We start from the raw sequence: 22,069 nt of genomic DNA, 5'->3' as shown, positions 1-22,069 counted from the left end.
CTTCCCAGTGTATAAAATGCCTTATTTTTGGCACAAAGGACAGGTTCTTCAATTTAGTTCAGTCTGAATAATATTCAAGTGAAGTTTATTATTTATTATATGACTCAGTTGCCTCTACTCTCATCTCTATACCAGTTGCTTCTAACTGAACTTGACAAATTTGGTAGATTCTATATTCTTAAGTATTCACGACTTGAGTCGTTTAGGAGTATTTTTATTGATCAAATTTCAATCAGTTCTGCTCCCTGTATTGAAACCAGTGACCACAAGCATTTTTGGAAGCACTAATTTTAATCTTACTGATTGTGAATCTTTGCATTTTAAAACATTGTTACCTTGTTAATGAAATATTGGCGCTAGTTGACATTGACGCTCCTCGATGTTAATGCAAGTTCTGTGCAACAGCTTCAAATAAGCTCCAAAGGTAATTGCAAAAGCAGTTATACTTAATTCTAACAAATGTCTGGATACAATAACAGTAGGACCCAATGTCTTGAGACATCTAAGTGAGATGGAAAACAAACTTGAAAAGATAACATGTAAATATGTTGTTTAAGAAAAGAAAATATGTATTAAGGTTTGAACCTGATGCCAATATGTTACTAGAAAATCTGCGGATCAGATGTAAACAGCTGCAGCTACACAGGAGGGAATGTTGGTTGGTGAGCTCAATAAAACTGTATATTTCATAAACCAACATTTTGGAAATCTGGCTGTAGTGTCAATGGCACAAACCAAAGCATCATAGGTTTTCAAAAAGATAGCATGCGGCACTTTAGGTGCAGACTTAATGTTTAGGTTAGATACAGCATTGAAACGGGGACTTTGGCCCACCGAGTCCATGCCGACCATCAATCACCCGTTCACACTAGTTCACATCCACACTGTACATTAGGGACAATTTTACAGAGGCCAATTAACCTACATGTCTTTGGGATGTGGGAGAAATCAGAAGGAAACCCACGTAGATGGCACTTGAGGTCCGTACAGACTCTGGTTCTCTGGTGCTGTGAGGCAACAGCTCTACCAGCTGTGCCACTGTTTGCATATCTAGCCTCGCCTTTTAATTGTACATACTGCTTAAAGTATGAACTATGTTCTTGTTCTGCTTGCAAAACAGTTGAGCATTTATAACATTTGCATAAATTACGACTGGGTCAGAGGTTTTTGTATACGAGTAATCGAGACTGTCATTAACTTACATGAAAAATAACAATTTTCGCTGCAAAGATTTGACTTGTAATAGAAATGAGAATTCTTCAAGCAGAAGTCCATTAGCTCACCGTATTTGTCTAAATATTTTGCTCGACGTTACCTAACAAATATTGAAATGAATGGATTTAAGCATAGTTCCTTTTCTGATTACTGTTTTCAGGCATCAGGTCAGAGCTGAATACAGCATTAGGAAGTGTGGTAGTGGTTCTCTCAAAGTACAAATGGTCTAAAAATCGCTGAAGTTTTCTCACTTCCCAGTGCTGCTGATTCATCACCAGAGAAACATAGGATAGAGGCAGTGTGGTTCCTATATATCATAGCCTGCGTACAGCTGCAAGCAGAAGCTGTGATTGATGCAAATGTTATTCTTAGAATTATGAACCAGACTGATTTTGGTACTTAGAAGCTACTTGACAATGAGTAATTTATGTCCTTCTGCTAGGAATCAAATATTATGCCAGAAGTTGACTAAAATTCTTGGATTTTAGATTGTAAAACGTGAACTTCTTTTACAAGATGTCTCATTGTAGAAAAAGCTATACTTTCTCCTTGTATCAATATTATTTATGTGCACAAGGGAAAACATATACTGCAGGTATGATCTTTTATAGTATTTTACTGAAAACAGTTCATAACGTTTTTCTTCAGAGGGAAAACATTCACATAAATACGTGGATGTCCAGATTTTTCCAAGCATATACTTTATTTAGAATTTTAAAAAATATATAAAATAAACTGCAAAAATGCCTCGTAATCTGAGTGTCCATACGTTCAATGGTATTCTACTCAATAGTGTTTGCACTTGCCTTTAAACAAAACACCCGTGCCACTCACATGGCCCCCTGGGGTGATGTCACTTCCTTTGTTTGAGGGGTGTCTCCACCAGACACTGCTCCTTAATGTCCATCTGTGAAAGGATCCTAGACTGTGATCCTGCCCACAGTCTTGACGTTGGTTGCAGCAAACTTCAGTTCGTCCTTCAGCGAGTACTCCCAGCCTGGAATGGGCCAGTCGACAACGTTCCCTCACTGACATCTCTTTGTGCTGAAAGACTAAAGTTTCGAGCAGACAAAAGACCATCTTTCACCAAGTTGATGATCTTCTAGCAGTACTCAATGTCTGTCTGTGAATGTGTCCCTGGGACCAGCATGTAAATCAGAGTCCTCTGTTACAGAGCTGTTTGGGATTACCCATGACAAGGATCATACTCCATGCAAATCCACACTGCAAAGAGGTGGGCAACCATCTACTCTTTAGAAATGCAGAAGACATGCAACATTTCCTGATGCTGTTGCTTCATCCTTGAGGAAAGAGACCCCAGAATCTCATTGTTGTCATCACCAAAGGGAGAATAATGATAAATTATATCAACTCAACTGTTATAAAATTGAGTCAAAAATATGTACCAAACATTGATCTGTGGGGAGCATTTCATTATATGTGGTGGACAATAGACAATAGGTGCAGGAGTAGGCCATTCGGCCCTTCGAGCCAGCTCCGCCATTCAATGTGATCATGGCTGTTTGACTTGTTGGTCATGACTAATGTTTATAAATGGAGATGATTTAAGTAAGTATTTTGCCAGATAGGCTTGGGAATAGCAAATCATTTCCAGTGAAAATATCTTAACAGGTTGTCATTGCTAACTGGTATATGAAGACAATGGAGGACCCGGCGTGGGGGGGACTGCCATGAGGTGATGGGGAACAAAGGGGGACCTGGCGTAGATACTGTGTATTCTTGTAACGTTGTCAGCGCCCTTATGTGGCCACTATTTGCATACCGTGGGTATGCAAGCAAAAAATTTCACTGACTTATCAAATGTGACAAAGTATTCATTCATTCATTCATTCAAGCACACATTTAGAACTACTTAATCTGTTTATTTAATCTCTATTGATGCTGTTTAATGTAGTTTACATTTGCAGTATACATTATAATATACTTTACATCTATAGTATGCATTTGTTTGCTCCATGTATACAATGTGCCTTTATTTGTTGCCTGAAAGTTGTGCAAACTACTGTACCTTATCAGTTTAGCAGCATCTCATTTTCTTTGCATTTTTTCAATTGTTTACATTACTGTACATTATCTATTTTGTTACCAAGTCTTCTGTCCTTTTACACATCTCAGATATTGACTGTTTCAACTGACTGGGTCTTTAACATTTGAAGCATATATGAAGCATCTTGGAATGTTAACTGTGTTAGAGCCACAATGTATAATGAAAATCTCAGAGCCGCTGAGAAATACAGAACGGAAACAGGCCTTTGGTGCATTGAGTCCTTATCTTCACTCGCGCTCAATGTTTACATTAATCCTACCCCTATCTGTTTTATTCTCCACATTCCCATCAACTCTCCTGAGATGACACCGCACATCTCTATACATAGGGCAATTTGCAGCAGTAGACGAACCTGCCAGCCCACTTGTGTTTGGGACCTGGGAGGAAACTGGACTGTCCTAAAAATATACACATGTTGTAGAATCTCTTTTATCATGCTTCTTTGTATATCTGTCTTATCACATCTTTAAAATATAGCGATAATTATTTTTGAAATATTGAGGTAGAATAGTTACCTAATCTGCCAGACAAAATCCAGCAATCTGTCTTTGGCAGGAATTAAAATAAGAAATTTGTCGCTATCACTATTTAATGAATTCATTTTAGCTGTATTTTTTTTGCTCCTGTATGTCGTGAGTGTATGGTATTCTACATTTTAAATTCAATTACTGTATTTTTATTTTTACATCAATGTCCATTGTTTCACTTCAAACGTAAGTAAGAGTGACATTAGGGTTTTACTGAAAATTGTTGTTGTAAAAACTCCTTTTTTCTTTCATCCCCATGCTTTAACTTTGCTACAAAAGGATGTGGTTTTCCATTTTTTAGTTGACTGGGAGTAGGTTAGAACAAAAAAACAGCATCAAATGTTATGGTTTCTATTTAACCCACCCTCTTGCGTACTGCTTTTTACTGACAATCTTTCCTATTCCCTCACAGTCCTGATGCAGGGTCTCAACGCAACACGTCAACTTGCACTTCATGCCTCCGGAGAGTCATTATGTGCCCATTAAACTTTTAATTATGTGCAGTAATATTGAGCAATACAATTCAGGACAGTTCACATAAGCCTCCTATGCTAGTTTTGATTTGCAAATGAATTGAAACCACAGTAGTGCAGACCTATAGATGCACTCGGCAGCTTTTGGGGCTGAAGGCATTCATCTGGTATTTTTGGACCCAACACCTTTGCTTGACCTCCCCTTGCACTGCACGTGTCTTTGCAAAAACAGCACAAGGAGGAAACCACATCCTTTGTTCAGATTTTCTGATCCTTTACTCTGCTAAGCTATTTACAAGAATGGATGTAGCATTTAGTTTAAGAACATATCCTTTAGATAAAGGGGAATATGAAGTTTAGCAGTACTTGTTGATGGGATTTGGAGCCTCCGTCACAATGGGGAAGGCTGAGGTCAGTTTGGGTGTGGGGCGGAGAGTTAAAGTGAAGCTCAAAAAAACAATTGTGGACAGAGCACAAGGGTTTCACAGAATCTTGCCTTTGTGGTCTCTGCATTGGTAAACTCCTTGGAAGTAAATCAATATGTCCTACGATCTGTAAATGTGAACTTTGAGAATCCAATAGTTTTTGATGTTATCCACGAGGAATCTTTCGGGGATGCAAGCAGTCCCATTCTGAATTAAATCGACAGTGCATTCAGAAAATATTCAGACCCCTTATCACATCTTTAAAATATAGCGATAATTATTTTTGAAATATTGAGGTGGAATAGTTACCTAAAACTTTTTTCACATTTTGTTACGTTACAGCCTTAATTTAAAATGGATTAAATTTTTTTTTTTAATCATCAATCTACACACAATACTCCAGAATGAAGAAGCGAAAACAGGTGTTTAGAAATTTTTGCAAAGTAATTAAAGAGAAATAACTGAAAAATCACATTTACATAAGTATTCAGACCCTTTGCTATGCCACTCAAAATTGAGCTTGGGTTCATCCTGTTTCCATTGATTGTCCTTGCTGTTTCAACAACTTGGTTGGAGTCCACCAGTGGTAAATTAAATTGATTGGACGTGATTTGGAAAGGCACACACCTGTCTTTATAAGGTCCCACAGTTGACAGTGCATGTTAGAGCAAAAACCAAGCCATGAAGACGAAGGAATTGTCCATAGACCTTTGAGACGGTATTGTGTTGAGAGACAGATCTGGGGAAGGGTATAAAACAATTTCTGCAGCATTGCAGGTCCCGAAGAGCACAGTGGCCTCCGTCATTCTTAAATGGAAGATCTTTGGTACCACCAGGACTCTTCATAAAGCTGGCCGCCCGGCCAAATTGAGCAAACGGGGGAGAAGGGCCTTGGTCAAGGAGGTGACCAAGAACCCAATGGTCACTCTGACAGAGCTCCAGAGTTCCTCTGTGGTGATGGGAGAAACTTCCAGAAGGACAACTGCAGCACTCCACCAAAGGTGAAGGGGTCTGAATACTTTCTGAATGCACTGTCGATATCCTGAGGCAGTCTTACTAACATCCCCAATAGAAAACGTGTGGGTACATTTTAAGTACCTAGGGCTTAAAGCGGAGGTAGTCGTGATTATCCCCTTCTGTAACAACTCTATGCTTTAAATGATTGAATGTGTGTCTCTAAGACCTTGAACCATAGACACTGTGGTTTGGGATTGGTTACCTTGAACTCTTCATCTAACCAATTTTCCTGAGATTGGTGAAACATTTACAATAGAGGGAAGCCATTTGAAATATGTTGCAATACCAATTTTAAAAAAGAGGAACCCAATGTGATCTCACGGCCGTGCAAAATACAGGTCTGAGGGTCATGGCTCTCCATGTGTGTGTATAGTACTTTTTAAGTATACCTCTGGTTGCTTGGCAATCCATGATCTGTAATTCCTTTTATAAGCTAATTGTTTGTGTCAAGTCAAGTACTTATTGCCATGTGCTCCAGTATGTGAGGTGCAGGTACAGTGAAAATCTTGCTTGCAGCAATACTGCAGGTACATCTATTCGGGAAAAGCAAAAAATATAAATTATAGACCCCAAGCTGCTGGGGTAATTCAATGGATCAGGCAGCATCTCTGGAGGAAATGGAGATGCAATGTTTCAAGTTGAGACCCTTCTTCAGACTGGTCATCAACAATTTGTCCTGGCCTAAACACAATGACATCCCGCCCATGCATTGCTTATGCATGTTCTCCAGAGAAGCTGCCTGACCTGCTGAATTGCTCCACCAATTTGTGTTTTATGCAAGATTGCAACATCTGTGGTTCCTTGTGTCTCCAAACGCAAGCTGTACATTGATATTGGTTTATTACTATTACATGTATCACGATGCAGTGGAAAATTTTGTTTTTCATGCTCTCCAGATATCATAAAATACATTAGTACATCAGGTGCATGAATCCATTAGTGCAAATAGAAAATAAACTACAGTTTATTTTTAATTGCAAGAGCCACAATAAGGTGGATTGGAATATCAGTAATTCATCCGTAGCATGTGAGTGGTCCGTTCAAGTCAGATAATGGTGGGGAAGAACCCGTTTTTGAATTTTCAAGCTTTTGTATCTTCTGCCCGACAGAAAGAGATGATGACTGGCGTGTGAATAGTCCTTGATTAAGTCCGTTACTTTCCCGAGGTAGCAGGAAGGATTGAGTTGGGAGGTGCAGGGGAGGAGGCTGGTTTACGTGATGCATCTCTCACATCTTCACATCTCTGCAATTTCTTGAGGTCTTGGGCAGAGCAATTACAGAGCTATTTACAATATACAGGTGCACAACCTTTTATCCGAAAGCCTTGGGACCAGACACTTGTCGGATTTCGGACATTTTCGGATTTCAGAATGGAAGATTTTTAGCGTAGATTAGGTAGGTAGCGCGGGCGGCTTGAAAAGTCTGGAGCAGCTGCCTCCTCCCCGGAGACCAGGAGAATCATTGCATAAATGTTAGTCAGTTAGTTTGGAGGGATTTTATGTGGTGGTGGTGGTGTAGGGGTGAAGGGGGAAACTTTAATTCTTAGTCCCCTACCTACCTGGTCGGCGACTCCCAACCTCGCGGAGCTGGGGGCTCCGTCCGGCCGCGGGCGGCGCCGGTTGTGGCTCCGACCCCGGCAACTCTACCCCTGGCTGCGAGGCGCTCCAAATCCAGCGCGGCCCGCGGCCGGACGTCCCAGCTCCGAGAATGTCGGGAGTCGGCGGCGTCGCAGCGCTGGGATACCAGCGGGGAGCGAGCAATGCCTTACCGGGTCGCCGTGCGGCAAGCTCCGGAGCGCTGTGGCCGCCTTCTTCCAACATTCGCGGAGCGTCGCTGGATTTGGAGCCGCGGAGCTGGGGGCTCCGTCCAGCCGCGGGCGGCGCCGGTTGGAGCTCCGACCCCAGCAACTCTACCCCTGGCTGCGCGGCCCCAAATCCAGCGACGCTCCGCGATGTTGTGTGTCGGCGGCCACAGCGCTCCGGAGCTTGCCGCACGGCGACCCGGTAAGGCATTGCCCGCACCCCGCTGGTATCCCAGCGCTGCGACGTCGCCGACTCCCGACATTCGCGGAGCTGGGGCGTCCGGCCGCGGGCCGCGCTGGATTTGGAGCGCCTCGCAGCCAGGGGTAGAGTTGCCGGGGTCGGAGCTACAACCGGCGCCGCCCGCAGCCCCACCGGCCACAGCGCTGCGGAGCTTACTGCACGGCGACCCGGTAAGGCATTGACCGCTCCCCGCCTCTCCGACCAGGTAGGGGACTAAGAATTAAAGTTTACCCCTTCACCCCCTTCACAAAAAAGCCCTCCAAACTGACTGACTAACATTTAAGCAATGATTTACAGATGTTTAAGCGTCTCCCGGTCTCCAGGGAGGAGGCAGCCGCTACAGTAGTACAGACCTGGGTTGACCGTGGGTCGTTTTGGGTCAGGTTTGGCGCCAAACGCGAGCTTTGGTGCGCAGACGACATCTGGAAAAAATGGCCGGTTTTCGGAGCTTTTCGGTTTCTGGAACACCGGATAAAAGGTTGTGCACCTGTATATTAATGATCTGGATGAGGGAATTGAAGGCAATATCTCCAAGTTTGCGGATGACACTAAGCTGGGGGGCAGTGTTAGCTGTGAGGAGGATGCTAGGAGACTGCAAGGTGACTTGGATAGGCTGGGTGAGTGGGCAAATGTTTGTCAGATGCAGTATAATGTGGATAAGTGTGAGGTTATCCATTTTGGTGGCAAAAACGGGAAAGCAGACTATTATCTAAATGGTGGCCGATTGGGAAAGGGGGAGATGCAGCGAGACCTGGGTGTCATGGTACACCAGTCATTGAAGGTAGGTATGCAGGTGCAGCAGGCAGTAAAGAAAGCGAATGGTATGTTGGCTTTCATAGCAAAAGGATTTGAGTATAGGAGCAGGGAGGTTCTACTGCAGTTGTACAGGGTCTTGGTGAGACCACACACTGGAGTATTGCGTACAGTTTTGGTCTCCAAATCTGAGGAAGGACATTATTGCCATAGAGGGAGTGCAGAGAAGGTTCACCAGACTGATTCCTGGGATGTCAGGACTGTCTTATGAAGAAAGACTGGATAGACTTGGTTTATACTCTCTAGAATTTAGGAGATTGAAAGGGGATCTTATAGAAACTTACAAAATTCTTAAGGGGTTGGACAGGCTAGATGCAGGAAGATTGTTCCCGATGTTGGGAAAGTCCAGGACAAGGGGTCACAGCTTAAGGATAAAGGGGAAATCCTTTAAAACCGAGATGAGAAGAACTTTTTTCACACAGAGAGTGGTGAATCTCTGGAACTCTCTGCCACAGAGGGTAGTTGAGGCCAGTTCATTGGCTATATTTAAGAGGGAGTTAGATGTGGTCCTTGTGGCTAAGGGGATCAGAGGGTATGGAGAGAAGGCAGGTACGGGATACTGAGTTAGATGATCAGCCATGATCATATTGAATGGCGGTGCAGGCTCGAAGGGCCGAATGGCCTACTCCTGCACCTAATTTCTATGTTATTTTGTATATTGTGAAACGTTTCGATAGGCTGTTTTCTGTGGTGCAAGTCTAGAAATCGGTAGAGTCATTGGCAATATGCCAAATTTCCTTGGCTTTCTGAGGAACTAAAAGCATTTGTATGCTTTCTTGGCCTTAACCTCATTGTGTTTAGACCAGGACAATTTGTCAGTGATGTTTATGCCTCTTCAAACTTCAAGCTCTCAACAATCTCCACTTGGTCAATGTTGATGCAGACGGGAGAGTACACTCCCCTGCTTTCTGAGGTTGATGAAACGAAAAAGACTGCAAAAAGAAACAAGACATTAGTGCAAAACTACAATTCAAAAACAAGTGCTGTTCCTGAACCCGATGGTGTGCGACTTTAGGCTTCTGTACCTCCTGCCCAATAGTATCAGCAAGATGAGAGCTTGGCCTGGATAGTGAGGATCATTGATGGTAAATACCAGCACCTTATAGATAGTTTGGATGATGGACATGGCAGTGGCCACGATGGACTGGACTGAGTCCACCACTCTCTGCAACCTCTTGTTAGATTTATCATACCAGACAAATGCAACCAGTCAGGATACTTTCTACAGTGCATCTTTACAAATTTCTTAAAATATTAATTGACTTGCCAAATACTCTTTAAACTTCAATGAAAATAGGGATGCTGGCACGCCTTCTACGTGTTCACATATATTTGCTATGCCCAGGAATGATTATTTGTGATGTTAACACCCAAGAACGTGAAGCTGCTAACTCTATGCACCACCGACTGTCCAATGAAAATAGGCATGTGGCCTCGCGACTTCTGCTTTCTGAGGTTGATGTTGTTCCTGGGGTTTTGTTGACGTTGAGCAAGAGATTTTTGTTGCTGTCACACTCAACCAGGTGTTCCATCTCTCTTCACTACATTGACTTATCACCTCCCCTGATTTGGCCAACAACAGTGGTGTAGTTAGTGAATTTGTAGATGGCAATGGAACTTTGCTTAGCCACATAGTCCTGAGTATAAAGAGTCGAGCAAGGGGCTAAGCACGCAGCCCTGAGGTGCACCTGCGTTAATGGTTGATGAGGAGGAGATGTTGTTAGCGATCCACACTGAGGTCTGTCAATGGGGAAGTCAAGGATTCATTTTCAAAGTTCCAGATTCTAATCTCGCTTTACCTCATATAATTTAGTGGGTTCTGGACTCCGACCAGCCTCTAGGTTGAACTTTTCTTTTCTTCTTGTTTCCCTGTAATCTATCTATGCTCTCACCTTGTTTGTTTGTATGCGTGTGTGCGTGAGACCCCAAAAGCCAGCCAAAACGATACATGATAGCATCACAATTTTTGGCCCACTTTACTCACCATTGTCCTGGGATGTAAATGAAACGTTTCGTTCAGATTAATTGTATATTTTACAAGTTATTGACATTTTAAACTATACAAAAATCCCTTTCAAACCACTTTTCCACTTGCCCAGCCCGTCACCAGCGTTCGACGTCACAATGGGATCCCATTCAACATCACAATGTGGGGGGGGAGGTGAGGAGTGGGGGAGCAGGAAGATAGAGGGAGAGGAGGGGGGTCGGGAGGGTAGAGGGAGGGGAAAGTGGGGAGGTGAGGAGGGCAGTGGGAGAGGTGAGGGGGGGGGGGGAGTGGGATAGGGGGAAGATGAGGAGCAGGGAGACAGAGGAAAAGGAGGGAATAGGGAGAGGAGAGGGGTTATGGAGGGAGGGAGTGACTGACGGTAGGGGAAAGGTGAGGGTGGGAGAGGTGGGGAGGGGAGGAGAAGAGGGGAAAGAAGAGGGAGTGTGAAGAGGAGGGGAGGGAGTGCTGGGGGATGAGGTGGAATGGAGGAGGATAGGGGTAGGAAGATGGATGGTGAGGAGCAGGGAGTGGGTTGCCGTGACTCGTGTCACAACGGGAACCCCTCAGCTGTGCCTGTGCAGTTGGGGGCTATGGGTCAGTGGTGGAATATTGCCTTGGGGATGGGCCCAACGGGTCCGCACCTGGTCTAGCCCTACCTGTAACTTTAACTCTGCGTCCATGCTTTAGTGTACCTTTTGCTGAGGAAAATGGGTCTTTTTATTTACCCCTTCTCGACTCCTTTTGATTTTATATATACTTAAAGCGATCACCCTTGAGCTTTCTTGGTTCCAAAGAAAACGGCATTCAAAAGGACACAGTGGTGGTGGAGTGACTCAGTAGCATAGGCAACAACTCTGGAGAACATGGATAGGTGACATTTCAGGTTGAGTCTACTTTAGCATTTACATTAGCTTATTTTTAAGCTTTCTTCATAGCTTCAATTTTGCAGTAACCTCTCCCATGCAGTTGCATCTTTGCTCTGGTGGCAACATCGAATGTGGCAGCCTCTCCAGCAGCTGACTGTCCTTTCATCCTTTTTGTTATTTTTAGTCTGTCATAAGGTGTTTTTGGAGTTTTAGCCTTTTTTATGAGGGGGTGGGGAATGGGAAACCGTTTTTCTCAGTCACTACCTGGTGGAGGATGCGTCTTTCCTCCGAGCCGCATCTTCGCCCCCTCCTCGCGGCCTACCATCTGGATTGGCACGGCCTTTCTTGCCAGAGACCGGCCAGAGCTTCAGCTTCAGCGCAGCACTAGATTCCATTGTGGAGCAGGCAATGCCTTACCGGGATCTCCAAGTTGGAGCTCCGGAGTGTTGGGACTGCCGACTTTTAACACCGTGGAGCTGTGGTCTGTGGCGCCTCCAGCCACGGGCGCTGACTTTAACATCGCGGAGCCTGGGAACCTTGCCCAGTTGAATCTCCGCCCAGCTCGGCCTGTGGACTTCGGGAGCTGCGGTCTCCGGTAGGAAGCGAGCAATTCGGAAACTCCAAGCCGCTGAGCGTATTTTTCCGTTTGAGGGCCTGAAACATTGGGCTGCCGTGGCGGTGACTGCAGAAGCCTCAATAGGCCCCGACCACGGGTGAACATGAGGAGAGGACTGAACTTTGTTGCCTTCCCTCACAGTGGGAAACGTTGATTACGCTGTGGGGGGATGTTTTTATGTTTTATGTTAAATTCTATACTGTTGTGTTTATCTTATTTGTGTGCTGCAATGGTAACTCAAATTTCACTGTACCAATTGATGTATGTGACAATAAATGTCCCTTGTCCTATTGTAGTGACCACACTGCTCAAGCTGTGGTTTAAGTAGCATGGTAGAAGTATCCTGCTGGTTTTTTTATGCCTTGGCTAATGAAGGAAAACATCATGTATTTTTGACGTTCACCTCTCTTATTTGTATGGATCTTGGGGACCTAAATTTTAAGATCTATATATTCCTTCACAACTGTCAGTGTCCTCGCACTCATTGTGTCTTCTGTGCTACAAGGCCCCAAATATATTACTTCTCACTTCCACGAAGAAGTGCCCTCTCCTTTGCAGGTGGATCTTTCCCTTATTGTGGTGACCACCACAGGAGGCAGTCCTGTGCCTACAAGGTCTTTTTTTTTTAAATTTTTTTTTACCATATCCGTAAATTTCATTATCATGCCCTCCTACATTTGGGTCCAAATAATTAATGTATAACACAAAATACAATGCGTAGGAAAGATCTGTAGATGGGTCTCGGCCCGAAACGTCACCCATTTCTTATCTCCAGAGAAGCTGAGCTGTCCCACTGAGTTATTCCAATGCATCAAGTACTGGGGAACTGAAGTGGATGCTACCTTATGGTCTTTAAACATCCATTAATCATTGTCATGTTCCAGCAAAGCTGTAGGATATGGCGTTCCCAGATTTAGTCAGAGGAACTTGTTATACAGTGGTCTCTAAATTTAGCAAGACCACCTTTTTCATTGGAAAACATGTATTCTGTAACATCATTCCAGCATACTTGACTTTCCTCAGTTTGGTACTTTCCCTCCCTCTCCATCTCCTGCCAGTGGTACCACTGCCCTGCAACTTTGCTCTGTGAGAAATTAAAATTTGTCACTCTCTTAGAAATGTTGTGAACCGTTTCTTGCCTTAACAGCACTGTATTGATGCAAGTTGTTCATGGTTTTATACACGCCTTGCTGTGTAATTATTTTAAGATGCATGTCGTGTTCAGCAGTAGGGATGTAGATTTGACCACATTAAGCTAACTGAAAATGCTATGCTATTGCAATCTTGCGATTTTTAATGGTGTATACCTATCAATGACTCTGTTGGCCAGTGGCGTTTATGAGACTATAAGACAGGCACATGCTTGTGTAGGGTATGGAGGGATCATGTGCAGACAAATTAGATTAGTTTATTTTGGCATCATGTTCGGCACAGAGATTGTGGGCCGAAGGGCTGTTCCTCTGCAGTACTTTACATTGTTCTAATAAGTTAGGGTTAGGTTTGTGACTTTAATGTCCTACATCAAACAGTCAACTTACTCAAAACTACATGTTTAAAGAGCAGTAGAAATGCAAACAATGCCAACCTGATAAAAAGTCAAATTTTGCCAGAAAAGCACAGCAAGTGGAGATAATTACTGAAGACTGCATAAAATCAATCTCAAATCTTGCAGCAATTTGTTCACTGTTTGACAAAGAATTATCCACACATTCTTATCCTGCCTGACTGTGGTTTTGTCACTTTGAGCCTTTTTAATGCCATTAGACATTTACTGCTGCAGTGTTTCCACATTGCCTTCAGTTGGTCATTGCTTCCTGTCAGTTTGTCAACTCTCTTTGATCCCATAGACATGTATTTTTTTTCCAGCCTGCAGTATGAGACATCAAAATCTTGTTATCATCCACAAAGACTACATCCAATGGATTGCTTTCATTGATCCCGTTTTTTTTTTAAAGATCATATTACTAAGGATTTGGACTTTTTAAATTCATTTTCTGTGATCTGAAGCTGGCAAGGACAGTTTTTATTGCCCGCCACTAATTCCCCCTGTGGAAATGGTGTTGAGTTGCTCACCACCCAAAAGTCAGGAACCTTTCCTCCCTCCCCTCAGCACAACTGCCCTGCATTTGGCTTTGTCAAATTATAACTCATCACTTTCTTCGTGTCTTAAACCATCTACAACCTTGATACCACTGCATTAATGCAAGTTGTTCGTAACTTAATGCTTAATTGGAGCATTTTATAATGCAGGGTATATTCTGCAGTATTAGTGTGTGTTGGATCACAATACTGTGATAAGCAATCGGAAAAACTATATTATATTCTTGCTTTTTTTAAATGTAGAGCATCTATTAATAACCTTTGACACCATTCAATTATCAGTATGACACTATCACAACCAGACAATTTACTCAACACAAATTTGAAGAGTAGAATAAATGAGAACTATGCCAACTTCAATAAAAGAAGGAATATTTTGCTAAAAGAAAAGTGCTGATAGTTACCTGAAAATTGTTCAATAAAATTGATCTCAATAACTTGCAATGGGTTGCTTCATTGACAAGGGAGTTATCCAGTCAAACATTCATGGCTGGCTGTAGTTTGTTTTGTCACAAGTGAGCCTCTTTAATGCATTTATTTATAACACCCTCCCCCACCCCTCCCCATCTGATGAGTAGAACAAATGAGAACTATGCCAACTTCAATAAAATAAGGATTATTTTGCTAAAAAAGAGTGCCCATAGTTACTTGAAAATTTGTTGCATTGAATAGGAATATTACAAAATTTTGAGATTTAGAAAATCAAGCCTGTAATTTATCCCATCAGATAAAGCATAAAAAGACCTTTAATTTGACACCTGATTCACTTCCATATCTTCAGTATTTATAAAGTTATGGCCAATTTCATACTCGGAAATTAGCATCTTGTTCCCTATTGCTTTTCCATTGGCTTAACACAAAAGCTGTGATCAAGGACAGTCAAAAGCCCATAACCTTCTTAAAAAATTAAGGGAACTGAATGAAATTTTCAGTTTTTATGGATTGAAGCATTCTGAAACAAATATAGAACATCTTACTTGGATGACCTGAAATTAAAGCATATAACTAGTTAGTTACTAATTGTAGCTAATTACAAAATTGACCGTTGTGACAGAAATAGTAATAAACACCCAGACTGCCTTGAAAATTCAAAAATGTGATATTCTCAAGATCAGAACTTTAGTATTATTGTATTATATGCTGTAAGTCTGTAACAGATAGGTAAATAAATTACAATTTCTAGCAATAGATCTTTATGGAGAAGATCAGTTGCTAGCTGGTACATTGGCATATCATAATCAGTAGCATCATCATGCTCCTCAGATTGTAACCAATAAGCAACTCTGTACACCTTGTTTTTCCTCAACTTTACAATTTTGTCATTGTAAACTACAGGTTTTTGCTCTTCAAACCATGCATGACATGCCCTTCTGCCACTACTTTCCCATTAAGAATGTCCTGTAGATCATCACATTTGGAGTAGTCCAAATTCAGATAATCTCTGCGAATGCTGTCTAAATCAGTCTCTTTTGCTTGGCATTTGGATTGACAGTTTTGCATTTCTTCTTCGGAGACATCTGTTTAAAATGTAAAGGAAAAAAAACACTGAACAGCTTTAACAGAAACAAATTATTATTGGCAGTTTTAGAAAAAAGGTAGAAATGATAAAGTTAAACGCTAAAACAAATAGTAAATACCCAACAAATTCATATTCATCAGTTTCATCAAATCAATTAAATTCATGTAATCAATTAAATTCATCTACATTCAATTACTAGATCTAAACATCTATCCATTTCTTAAGAAAAGGCTAACATTTTTAAATAGCCTAAGTATCCAAATAACAAACTAATCCCATTCACACAAGAATTCACAATATAACATGATTTTTAAATCTCACTGTCATGAACGTATATGCAAAAATGGAAGGAATTTAATGTTTAATTCCGATAAATTAATCTAGAAACATCCACTCTCGATATAATCAAAATTATTATTTTTTGCACAATACATGTGACTAAAACTGTTGTGGATATTTAGTTTAAAAATATTGATTATGGATAGACAATAACACATAATATAGACGATTTAGATGCTCTTATGACATGATTGTCAAAAAAAGAGAGAATTTTAATCATCTTGCGAGTGGGTGTTTCTGGAATGTGATCGATTGGAATGTTGCCATTGCCGTGAATTTTAAGCACATATTGGCAAGCAAGACATGGCTGATTCACAACTAAATAACATTTTCGCATCGTAAAATTGGACTAAAGCCACCCCAAGAAGCAAGATTATATGTGAAATATACGACTTACCTTTTGTTTTCTCCTGATATTGCGATCTGTCACATTGAAGGCGCAGAGGGCGTTAGAAGTCGCTTTTTACTTTAATGCAGCGATTAAATTGTCCAGCAATTTTATATTTATTTAAAAAAAAGGGAACGGAAGTCCAATCGATTTTTCTTCATCGACTAGCAGCCCGAGGAAATCCCTCTCCGACAAGCGACACAAACCTGCATTTTAATCCCCCCCCCCCCCCCCCCCCCCCCCCCCCCCAAAGGCTCCGGAATCGTACGCAAAGCCAGTGGCAGATCTGCAGTGCCGCTGAAGGTAGGTTTTGTAACATCGTTACATTAAATTGATCTCAATAACTCCCAAGAAACATGCCCTCCAGTCCTCTTGTTCATTTGCCTGCATTTGGCCCATAGCCCTCTAAACCCTTCATATCCATATACCTGTTCAAATGTCTTTTAAAACATGTGATTGTGTCAGCTTCTACAGCTTCATTTGACGGCTGATTCCAGACACAGGCTACCCTTTGAGTGGGGAAAAAATGTCCCGGAGGTCCCTCTTAAATCTCTCCCCTCTCACCCCGTGCTCTCTGGCATTAGAATCCTCCACTCTGGGGGAAAAAGACTGAGAGTTCACTTTATCCATCCCCCACAGGATCCTGTACACTTCAATTCAGTTACTCTGCAGCTTCCTTCACTCCAAGAAAAAAGTCCCAGCCTATCTAGCCTCTCCCTGCAACTCAAGCACACGGGCCCAGGTAATATACTGAAGAATTTCTTCACCCTTTCCAACGTAATGACATTCTTCCTAGATTGGGGCAATCAGAACTGCACACTGTACATCAAGTATGGTCTCGCCATTGACTCGTACATCATGACTTGCGAACTTTTGTATTTAATACCATTCCCAATGAAGGCAAGGCCTGCCAATCATCTTTACCACACTGTCTTGCTTCCTCGCCACTTTCAGGGAGCCATTCGCCTGCATTCCTAGATCTCCCTGTTCCGCAACACCCTGAGGCTCAAACATTTACGATGCAAGTCCTTCCGTGGCATATCAAAGTGCAACACGTCACACTTGTCAGTATTTAAATTCCTTGGCCCATCTTCCCAACTGTAAAATTAGGTATCCTTCCTCATTATCCATTATACCACAAATTTTGGTGTCATCGGCAAATTGAAATTTTGGTCAAAGATGCTTATCAAGTGCTCTCATTCACTAAGTGGCTGCACATCATTGGATTTATTGCATGATACAAATCTTCAGAAGACAAATGATTCATGTAGAAACAAGATGGATACTTCAAAGTAGTATGATGAAGAAAAGACAGAATCCAATTGAAGGAAACATGTAACGCAAAGGAAAAAGGGACCTGTTGTTTGTAGATACTTGCAGGATCTCTACATTTTAACAGGCACCAGTGAATCTTTTGTTCCCAGCTAGGAAGTGACTGCTCTTGTTATCAGTTGGTTGAGGGAAAACCTCAAAACTCTGATTCCAAGAAGTCTTGTGCTGCCTCCAGTGTAATCAGGTCTGCTACATTGCCACTGGTGAGCAATTACAATCAATCCTCTTTGGCAATAATGAACTGAAGGATTAATTTAGAAAAAGTTTAATGTGGTATTGAAGTTCCCTTCAATAATTTTTAACACAGAGATCTAAGCTCACAAGTCTTTGTAACACAGAGGGCATGACACTGATAAAGGTGCTGTACTTAAAATTAATTTGTGCAAACGTATTGCACTGTGACAAGTAACAAGGACTCTGGTTGAGATAAATAACAAGCAAAGTATAGAGAAAAAGAATCTCAAGCAAACCAAAGAAAAATAAATTATAATAAATGATTTTTTAAATTGTAAAACTTTGTCGGGTACTTGGTGATAAACTAAAGAAGGTTGCAAGACTAGCAAGTTTATTTTAATTTTGAAAATAGTTCTTTGGCATTTGGTTAATAACAAGTGTGCAAATTGTTTCCATATTAGATTAGATTAGACTTTATTATATCTGATGTTTCAAAGGTCAAAGGTATTTTATTAGTCACATTCACATACACCCAGGTATAGTGAAGTGAAATGCTTTTTGCCATTTTGCAGCACATAAAAAAAGATTACAGACATAACACCAATGAGAGTCTTAAACACATAGAACATCCCCCCTCAATGGCTCCCACCATGAGGGAAGGCACAAAGTCCAGTCCCCAACTCCAGTTCGCCCATAGTCGGGCCTATTGAGGCCTCCACAGTTGCCTCTACGGAGGCCCGATGTTCCTGGCCGTTCTCGCCGGGTGATGTTGCTCCGGCATCGGGAGAGTCCTCCCAGCAGCCTGGGAACCCTGGAACGGCCGCCTCCGCACTGGAGGCCGCGGCTTCCGAAGCCAACAAGGCCGCGCCGGTTGGAGCTCCACAACTGGCGATCTCATCTAGAGATCCCAGGCTCCCGATGTTAAGTTCAGCGCCACCGCCCGCAGCTGGTCGCTCCACAGTCCCGCAGCTCTGCGATATTTTACCCGGCGGTCTCAGCATACTGGAGCACCAGCGCGGCGACCCAGGCAAGGCATCGCCCGCTCCGCGATACCGCTCCAGCACTGTGCCGCCGCCGAAGCTGAGGTTCTGGGTGGTCCCCGACAGGAAACGCCGCTCCAGGCCTGCTGGTAGGCCGCGAGGACGGGTCGAAGCTGCAGCCCGGAGAAAAGCTGCCTCTCCGACCAGGTAGGGACCCTGAAAGGTAGTTTCCCCCTTCCCCCCACCCCCCACATAAAAAAAGTCTAGACCTCCAAACAAAACACTTAACTAACTAAAATAAAAAATAAAAAGATGAAGAGACAGACAGCTGCTGGCTGGGCAGCCGTGCACAGGACAGCGCCCCCAAGGTATTCTGATTTGAGACAAAGAAAAAACAATGATGTTTTGTGATATGTGATGTACAAGGAAGGTTTGATCAGAAATGGTCTGTAATTTTCATTGGTGAAGCATTGTCATTTGTATAACATTAACAAACATATTGTCTTTTCCCAAGCAAAATAACGTTTGCCATATTTTTTTATTTAAAAGTAATCTTTACATGTGGTTAAGTACTGTTGATAGTTGAGCAGTTCATCTATTTACAGTGCCCTCCATAATGTTCGGGACAAAGACCCATCATTTATTTATTTGCCTCTGTATTCCACAATTTCAGATTTGTAATAGAAAAAATCACATGTGGTTAAAGTGCACATTGTCAGATTTTAATAAAGACTATTTTAATACATTTTGGTTTCACCATGTAGAAATTACAGCAGTGTTTATGCACAGTCCCCCCATTTTAGGGCGCCATAATGTTTGGGACACATTAATGTAATGTAAATGAAAGTAGTCATGTTTAGTATTTTGTTGCATATCCTTTGCATGCAATGACTCTTGAAGTATGTGATTCATGGATATCACCAGTTGCTGGGTGTCTTCTCTGGTGATGCTCTGCATTGCAGCCATCTTTAGCTTATGCTTGTTTTGGGGGCCAGTCCCCTTCAGTTTTCTCTTCAGCATATACAAGCCATGTTCAATTGGGTTCAGATTGGGCGATTGACTTGGCCACTCAAGAATTTACAATTTTTTAGCTTTGAAAAACTTATTTTTTGCTTCTACATTGTGTTTGGGATCATTGTCTTACTCTAGAATGAACTGCCGGCCATTGAGTTTTGAGGCATTTGTTTGAACTTGAGCAGATAGGATGTGTCTATACACTGCATAATTTATTATGCTACCATCAGCAATTGCATCATCAATGAAGATAAGTGAGCCAATACCTTCAGCAGCCATACATGCCCAGGCCATAACATCTCCTCCACTGTGTTTCACAGATGAGGTGGTATGCTTTGGAACTTGGGCAGTTCCTTCTGTCATCCATACTTTGCTCATGCCATCACTCTGATATAAGTTAATCTTCGTCTCATCTGTCCACAAGACCTTTTTCCAGAACTGTGGTTGCTCTTTTAAGTACTTCTCGGCAAAATGTAACTTGGCCATCCTATTTTTGCGGCTAACCAGTGGTTTCCATCTTGTAGTGTAGCCTCTGACTTCTGTTCACAAAGTCTTCTGCAGACAATGGTCATTGACAAATCCACTCCTGGAGAGTGTTTCTGATCTGTCGGTCAGGTGTTTGGGAATTTTTCTTTATTATAGGGAGAATTCTTCTGTCGTCAGATGTGGAGGTCTTCCTTGGCCTGTCAGTCTGTTTGTGATTAGTAAGCTCACCAGTGCTCTCTTTCTTCTTAACAGTTGATTTTGGTAAGCCTCAGGTTTCGCTGATGTCTCTAACAGTTTTATTCTTGTTTCTCACTCATAATGGCTTCTTTGACTTTCATTGGCACAACATTGGTCCTCATATTGATAAGCAGCAATAAAAGTTTCCAAATGTAATGGAAAGACTGGAGGATAGACTAGGTGCTGAGAGATCTCTTATACCTGCATTAAGGAGGCAATTAAACACATGTGAACAATTACAAACGCCTTTGAAGCCATGTGTCCCAAACATTATGGTGCCCTGAATTGGGGGGGGGGGGGGGGGGGGGGGGGACTATGTACAAACACAGCTGTAATTTCTACATGGTGAAACCAAAATGTATAAAAATGGCCTTTAATTTCTACATGGTGAAACCAACATGGAAAAATGGCTTTTAATAACATCTGACAATGTGTACTTTAACTACATGTGATTTTTTTTCTATTACAAATCTCAAATTGTGGAGTACAGAGACAAATAAATAAATGATGGGTCTTTGTCCCAAATATTGTGGAGGGCACTGTATTTGCCATGTGCAGAATTGTGGGGACCTATTTTAACGCATTCAATATTGTGACATATGAGGTAGAATGGTACAAGTTGTTATTTTTAAAATTGGAGCAATTCACTTACTTTGTGCATCATTTGTGTGATGCATAACTCAGCTGTTTGAGTCAACTGATTCATGTATACTGACAATGATAATTTTGATATTTTAAACAGTTATTTATTGCTGTCTCTGTAATTTTCTTGGATGGAAATGGCCAAAATCCTGCTCTTTTTCAGCAAAGGAGTGTTTCAGTTTGACCAGCTTTCCAGTCAGAACAGGGTGAAGTGATGTTTAATATATATGTGTGTGTGTGTGTTGTGAATAAGTGTGTAAAATTGTGCTTTTTCCCCCCCAAGTTAGACACATTTTTATGGAGCACGTATATTTTGTATGTACAAAATGATGCGTTTGCTTTCAATTTTACCTTTTCGGGTTCATAGATTGGGGCAATTGCTGTAGTAAGTGTTCTTGTTTTCTGCACTAGAAAGAAGAGGGTAAAGTTAAAGGCCAGCTTAATAATTCAGACTCCACCCAATATATTCGAGAACTGAAGGATCAGATAGAGGAGCTGCAACATGAGGTAAGTGATAAAATCTAGATTTGCGTACTTTGTTAATCTTTTCCATTATCTTTAGCACTTTTTTTGTACAAATCTTGCCTGTTGAAAATTGCAGCTGGCTCTGATGTAAATCTACTGGTGCAGCATTCTGCTGTGAAGTTATTAACATACATCTGCATAAGATAGCAACGTTCCTTATCTTGCTTCCCTTTCCTCCTCATTTTTTCCTTCACTCCCTATTTTGGTGCTTTTGGTTTAGCTTGTGGCCAGAGTTAACTTACTCATGTTTTTTAGCTTTACATTCATCTTTCATTTTCATTGCC

The 22,069-nt window shown here is 41.9% G+C and overlaps 1 protein-coding gene across 4 annotated transcripts in view; it reads left to right on the top strand.

The window, feature by feature from the left end:
- The window catches only part of evi5a (ecotropic viral integration site 5a), a 131,055-nt gene extending 109,196 nt beyond the window's left edge, over positions 1-21,859 (top strand). For 2 of the 4 annotated variants that reach the window (XM_055641411.1, XM_055641410.1), the window contains one exon: positions 21,672-21,859. In XM_055641411.1, the coding sequence (XP_055497386.1) occupies positions 21,672-21,785 (114 nt within the window). In that variant the 3' untranslated portion in view covers positions 21,786-21,859. The remainder of the gene's footprint in view (positions 1-21,671) is intronic. The other 2 variants (XM_055641413.1, XM_055641414.1) reach the window with 2 other exon arrangements.
- The last annotated feature ends 210 nt before the right edge of the window (positions 21,860-22,069 follow it).

This window comes from Leucoraja erinacea, chromosome 10, assembly GCF_028641065.1.
Source record: "Leucoraja erinacea ecotype New England chromosome 10, Leri_hhj_1, whole genome shotgun sequence".
NCBI classification, from domain to species: Eukaryota; Metazoa; Chordata; class Chondrichthyes; order Rajiformes; family Rajidae; genus Leucoraja; species Leucoraja erinaceus.
This window is presented reverse-complemented; position numbering and strand designations above follow the sequence as displayed.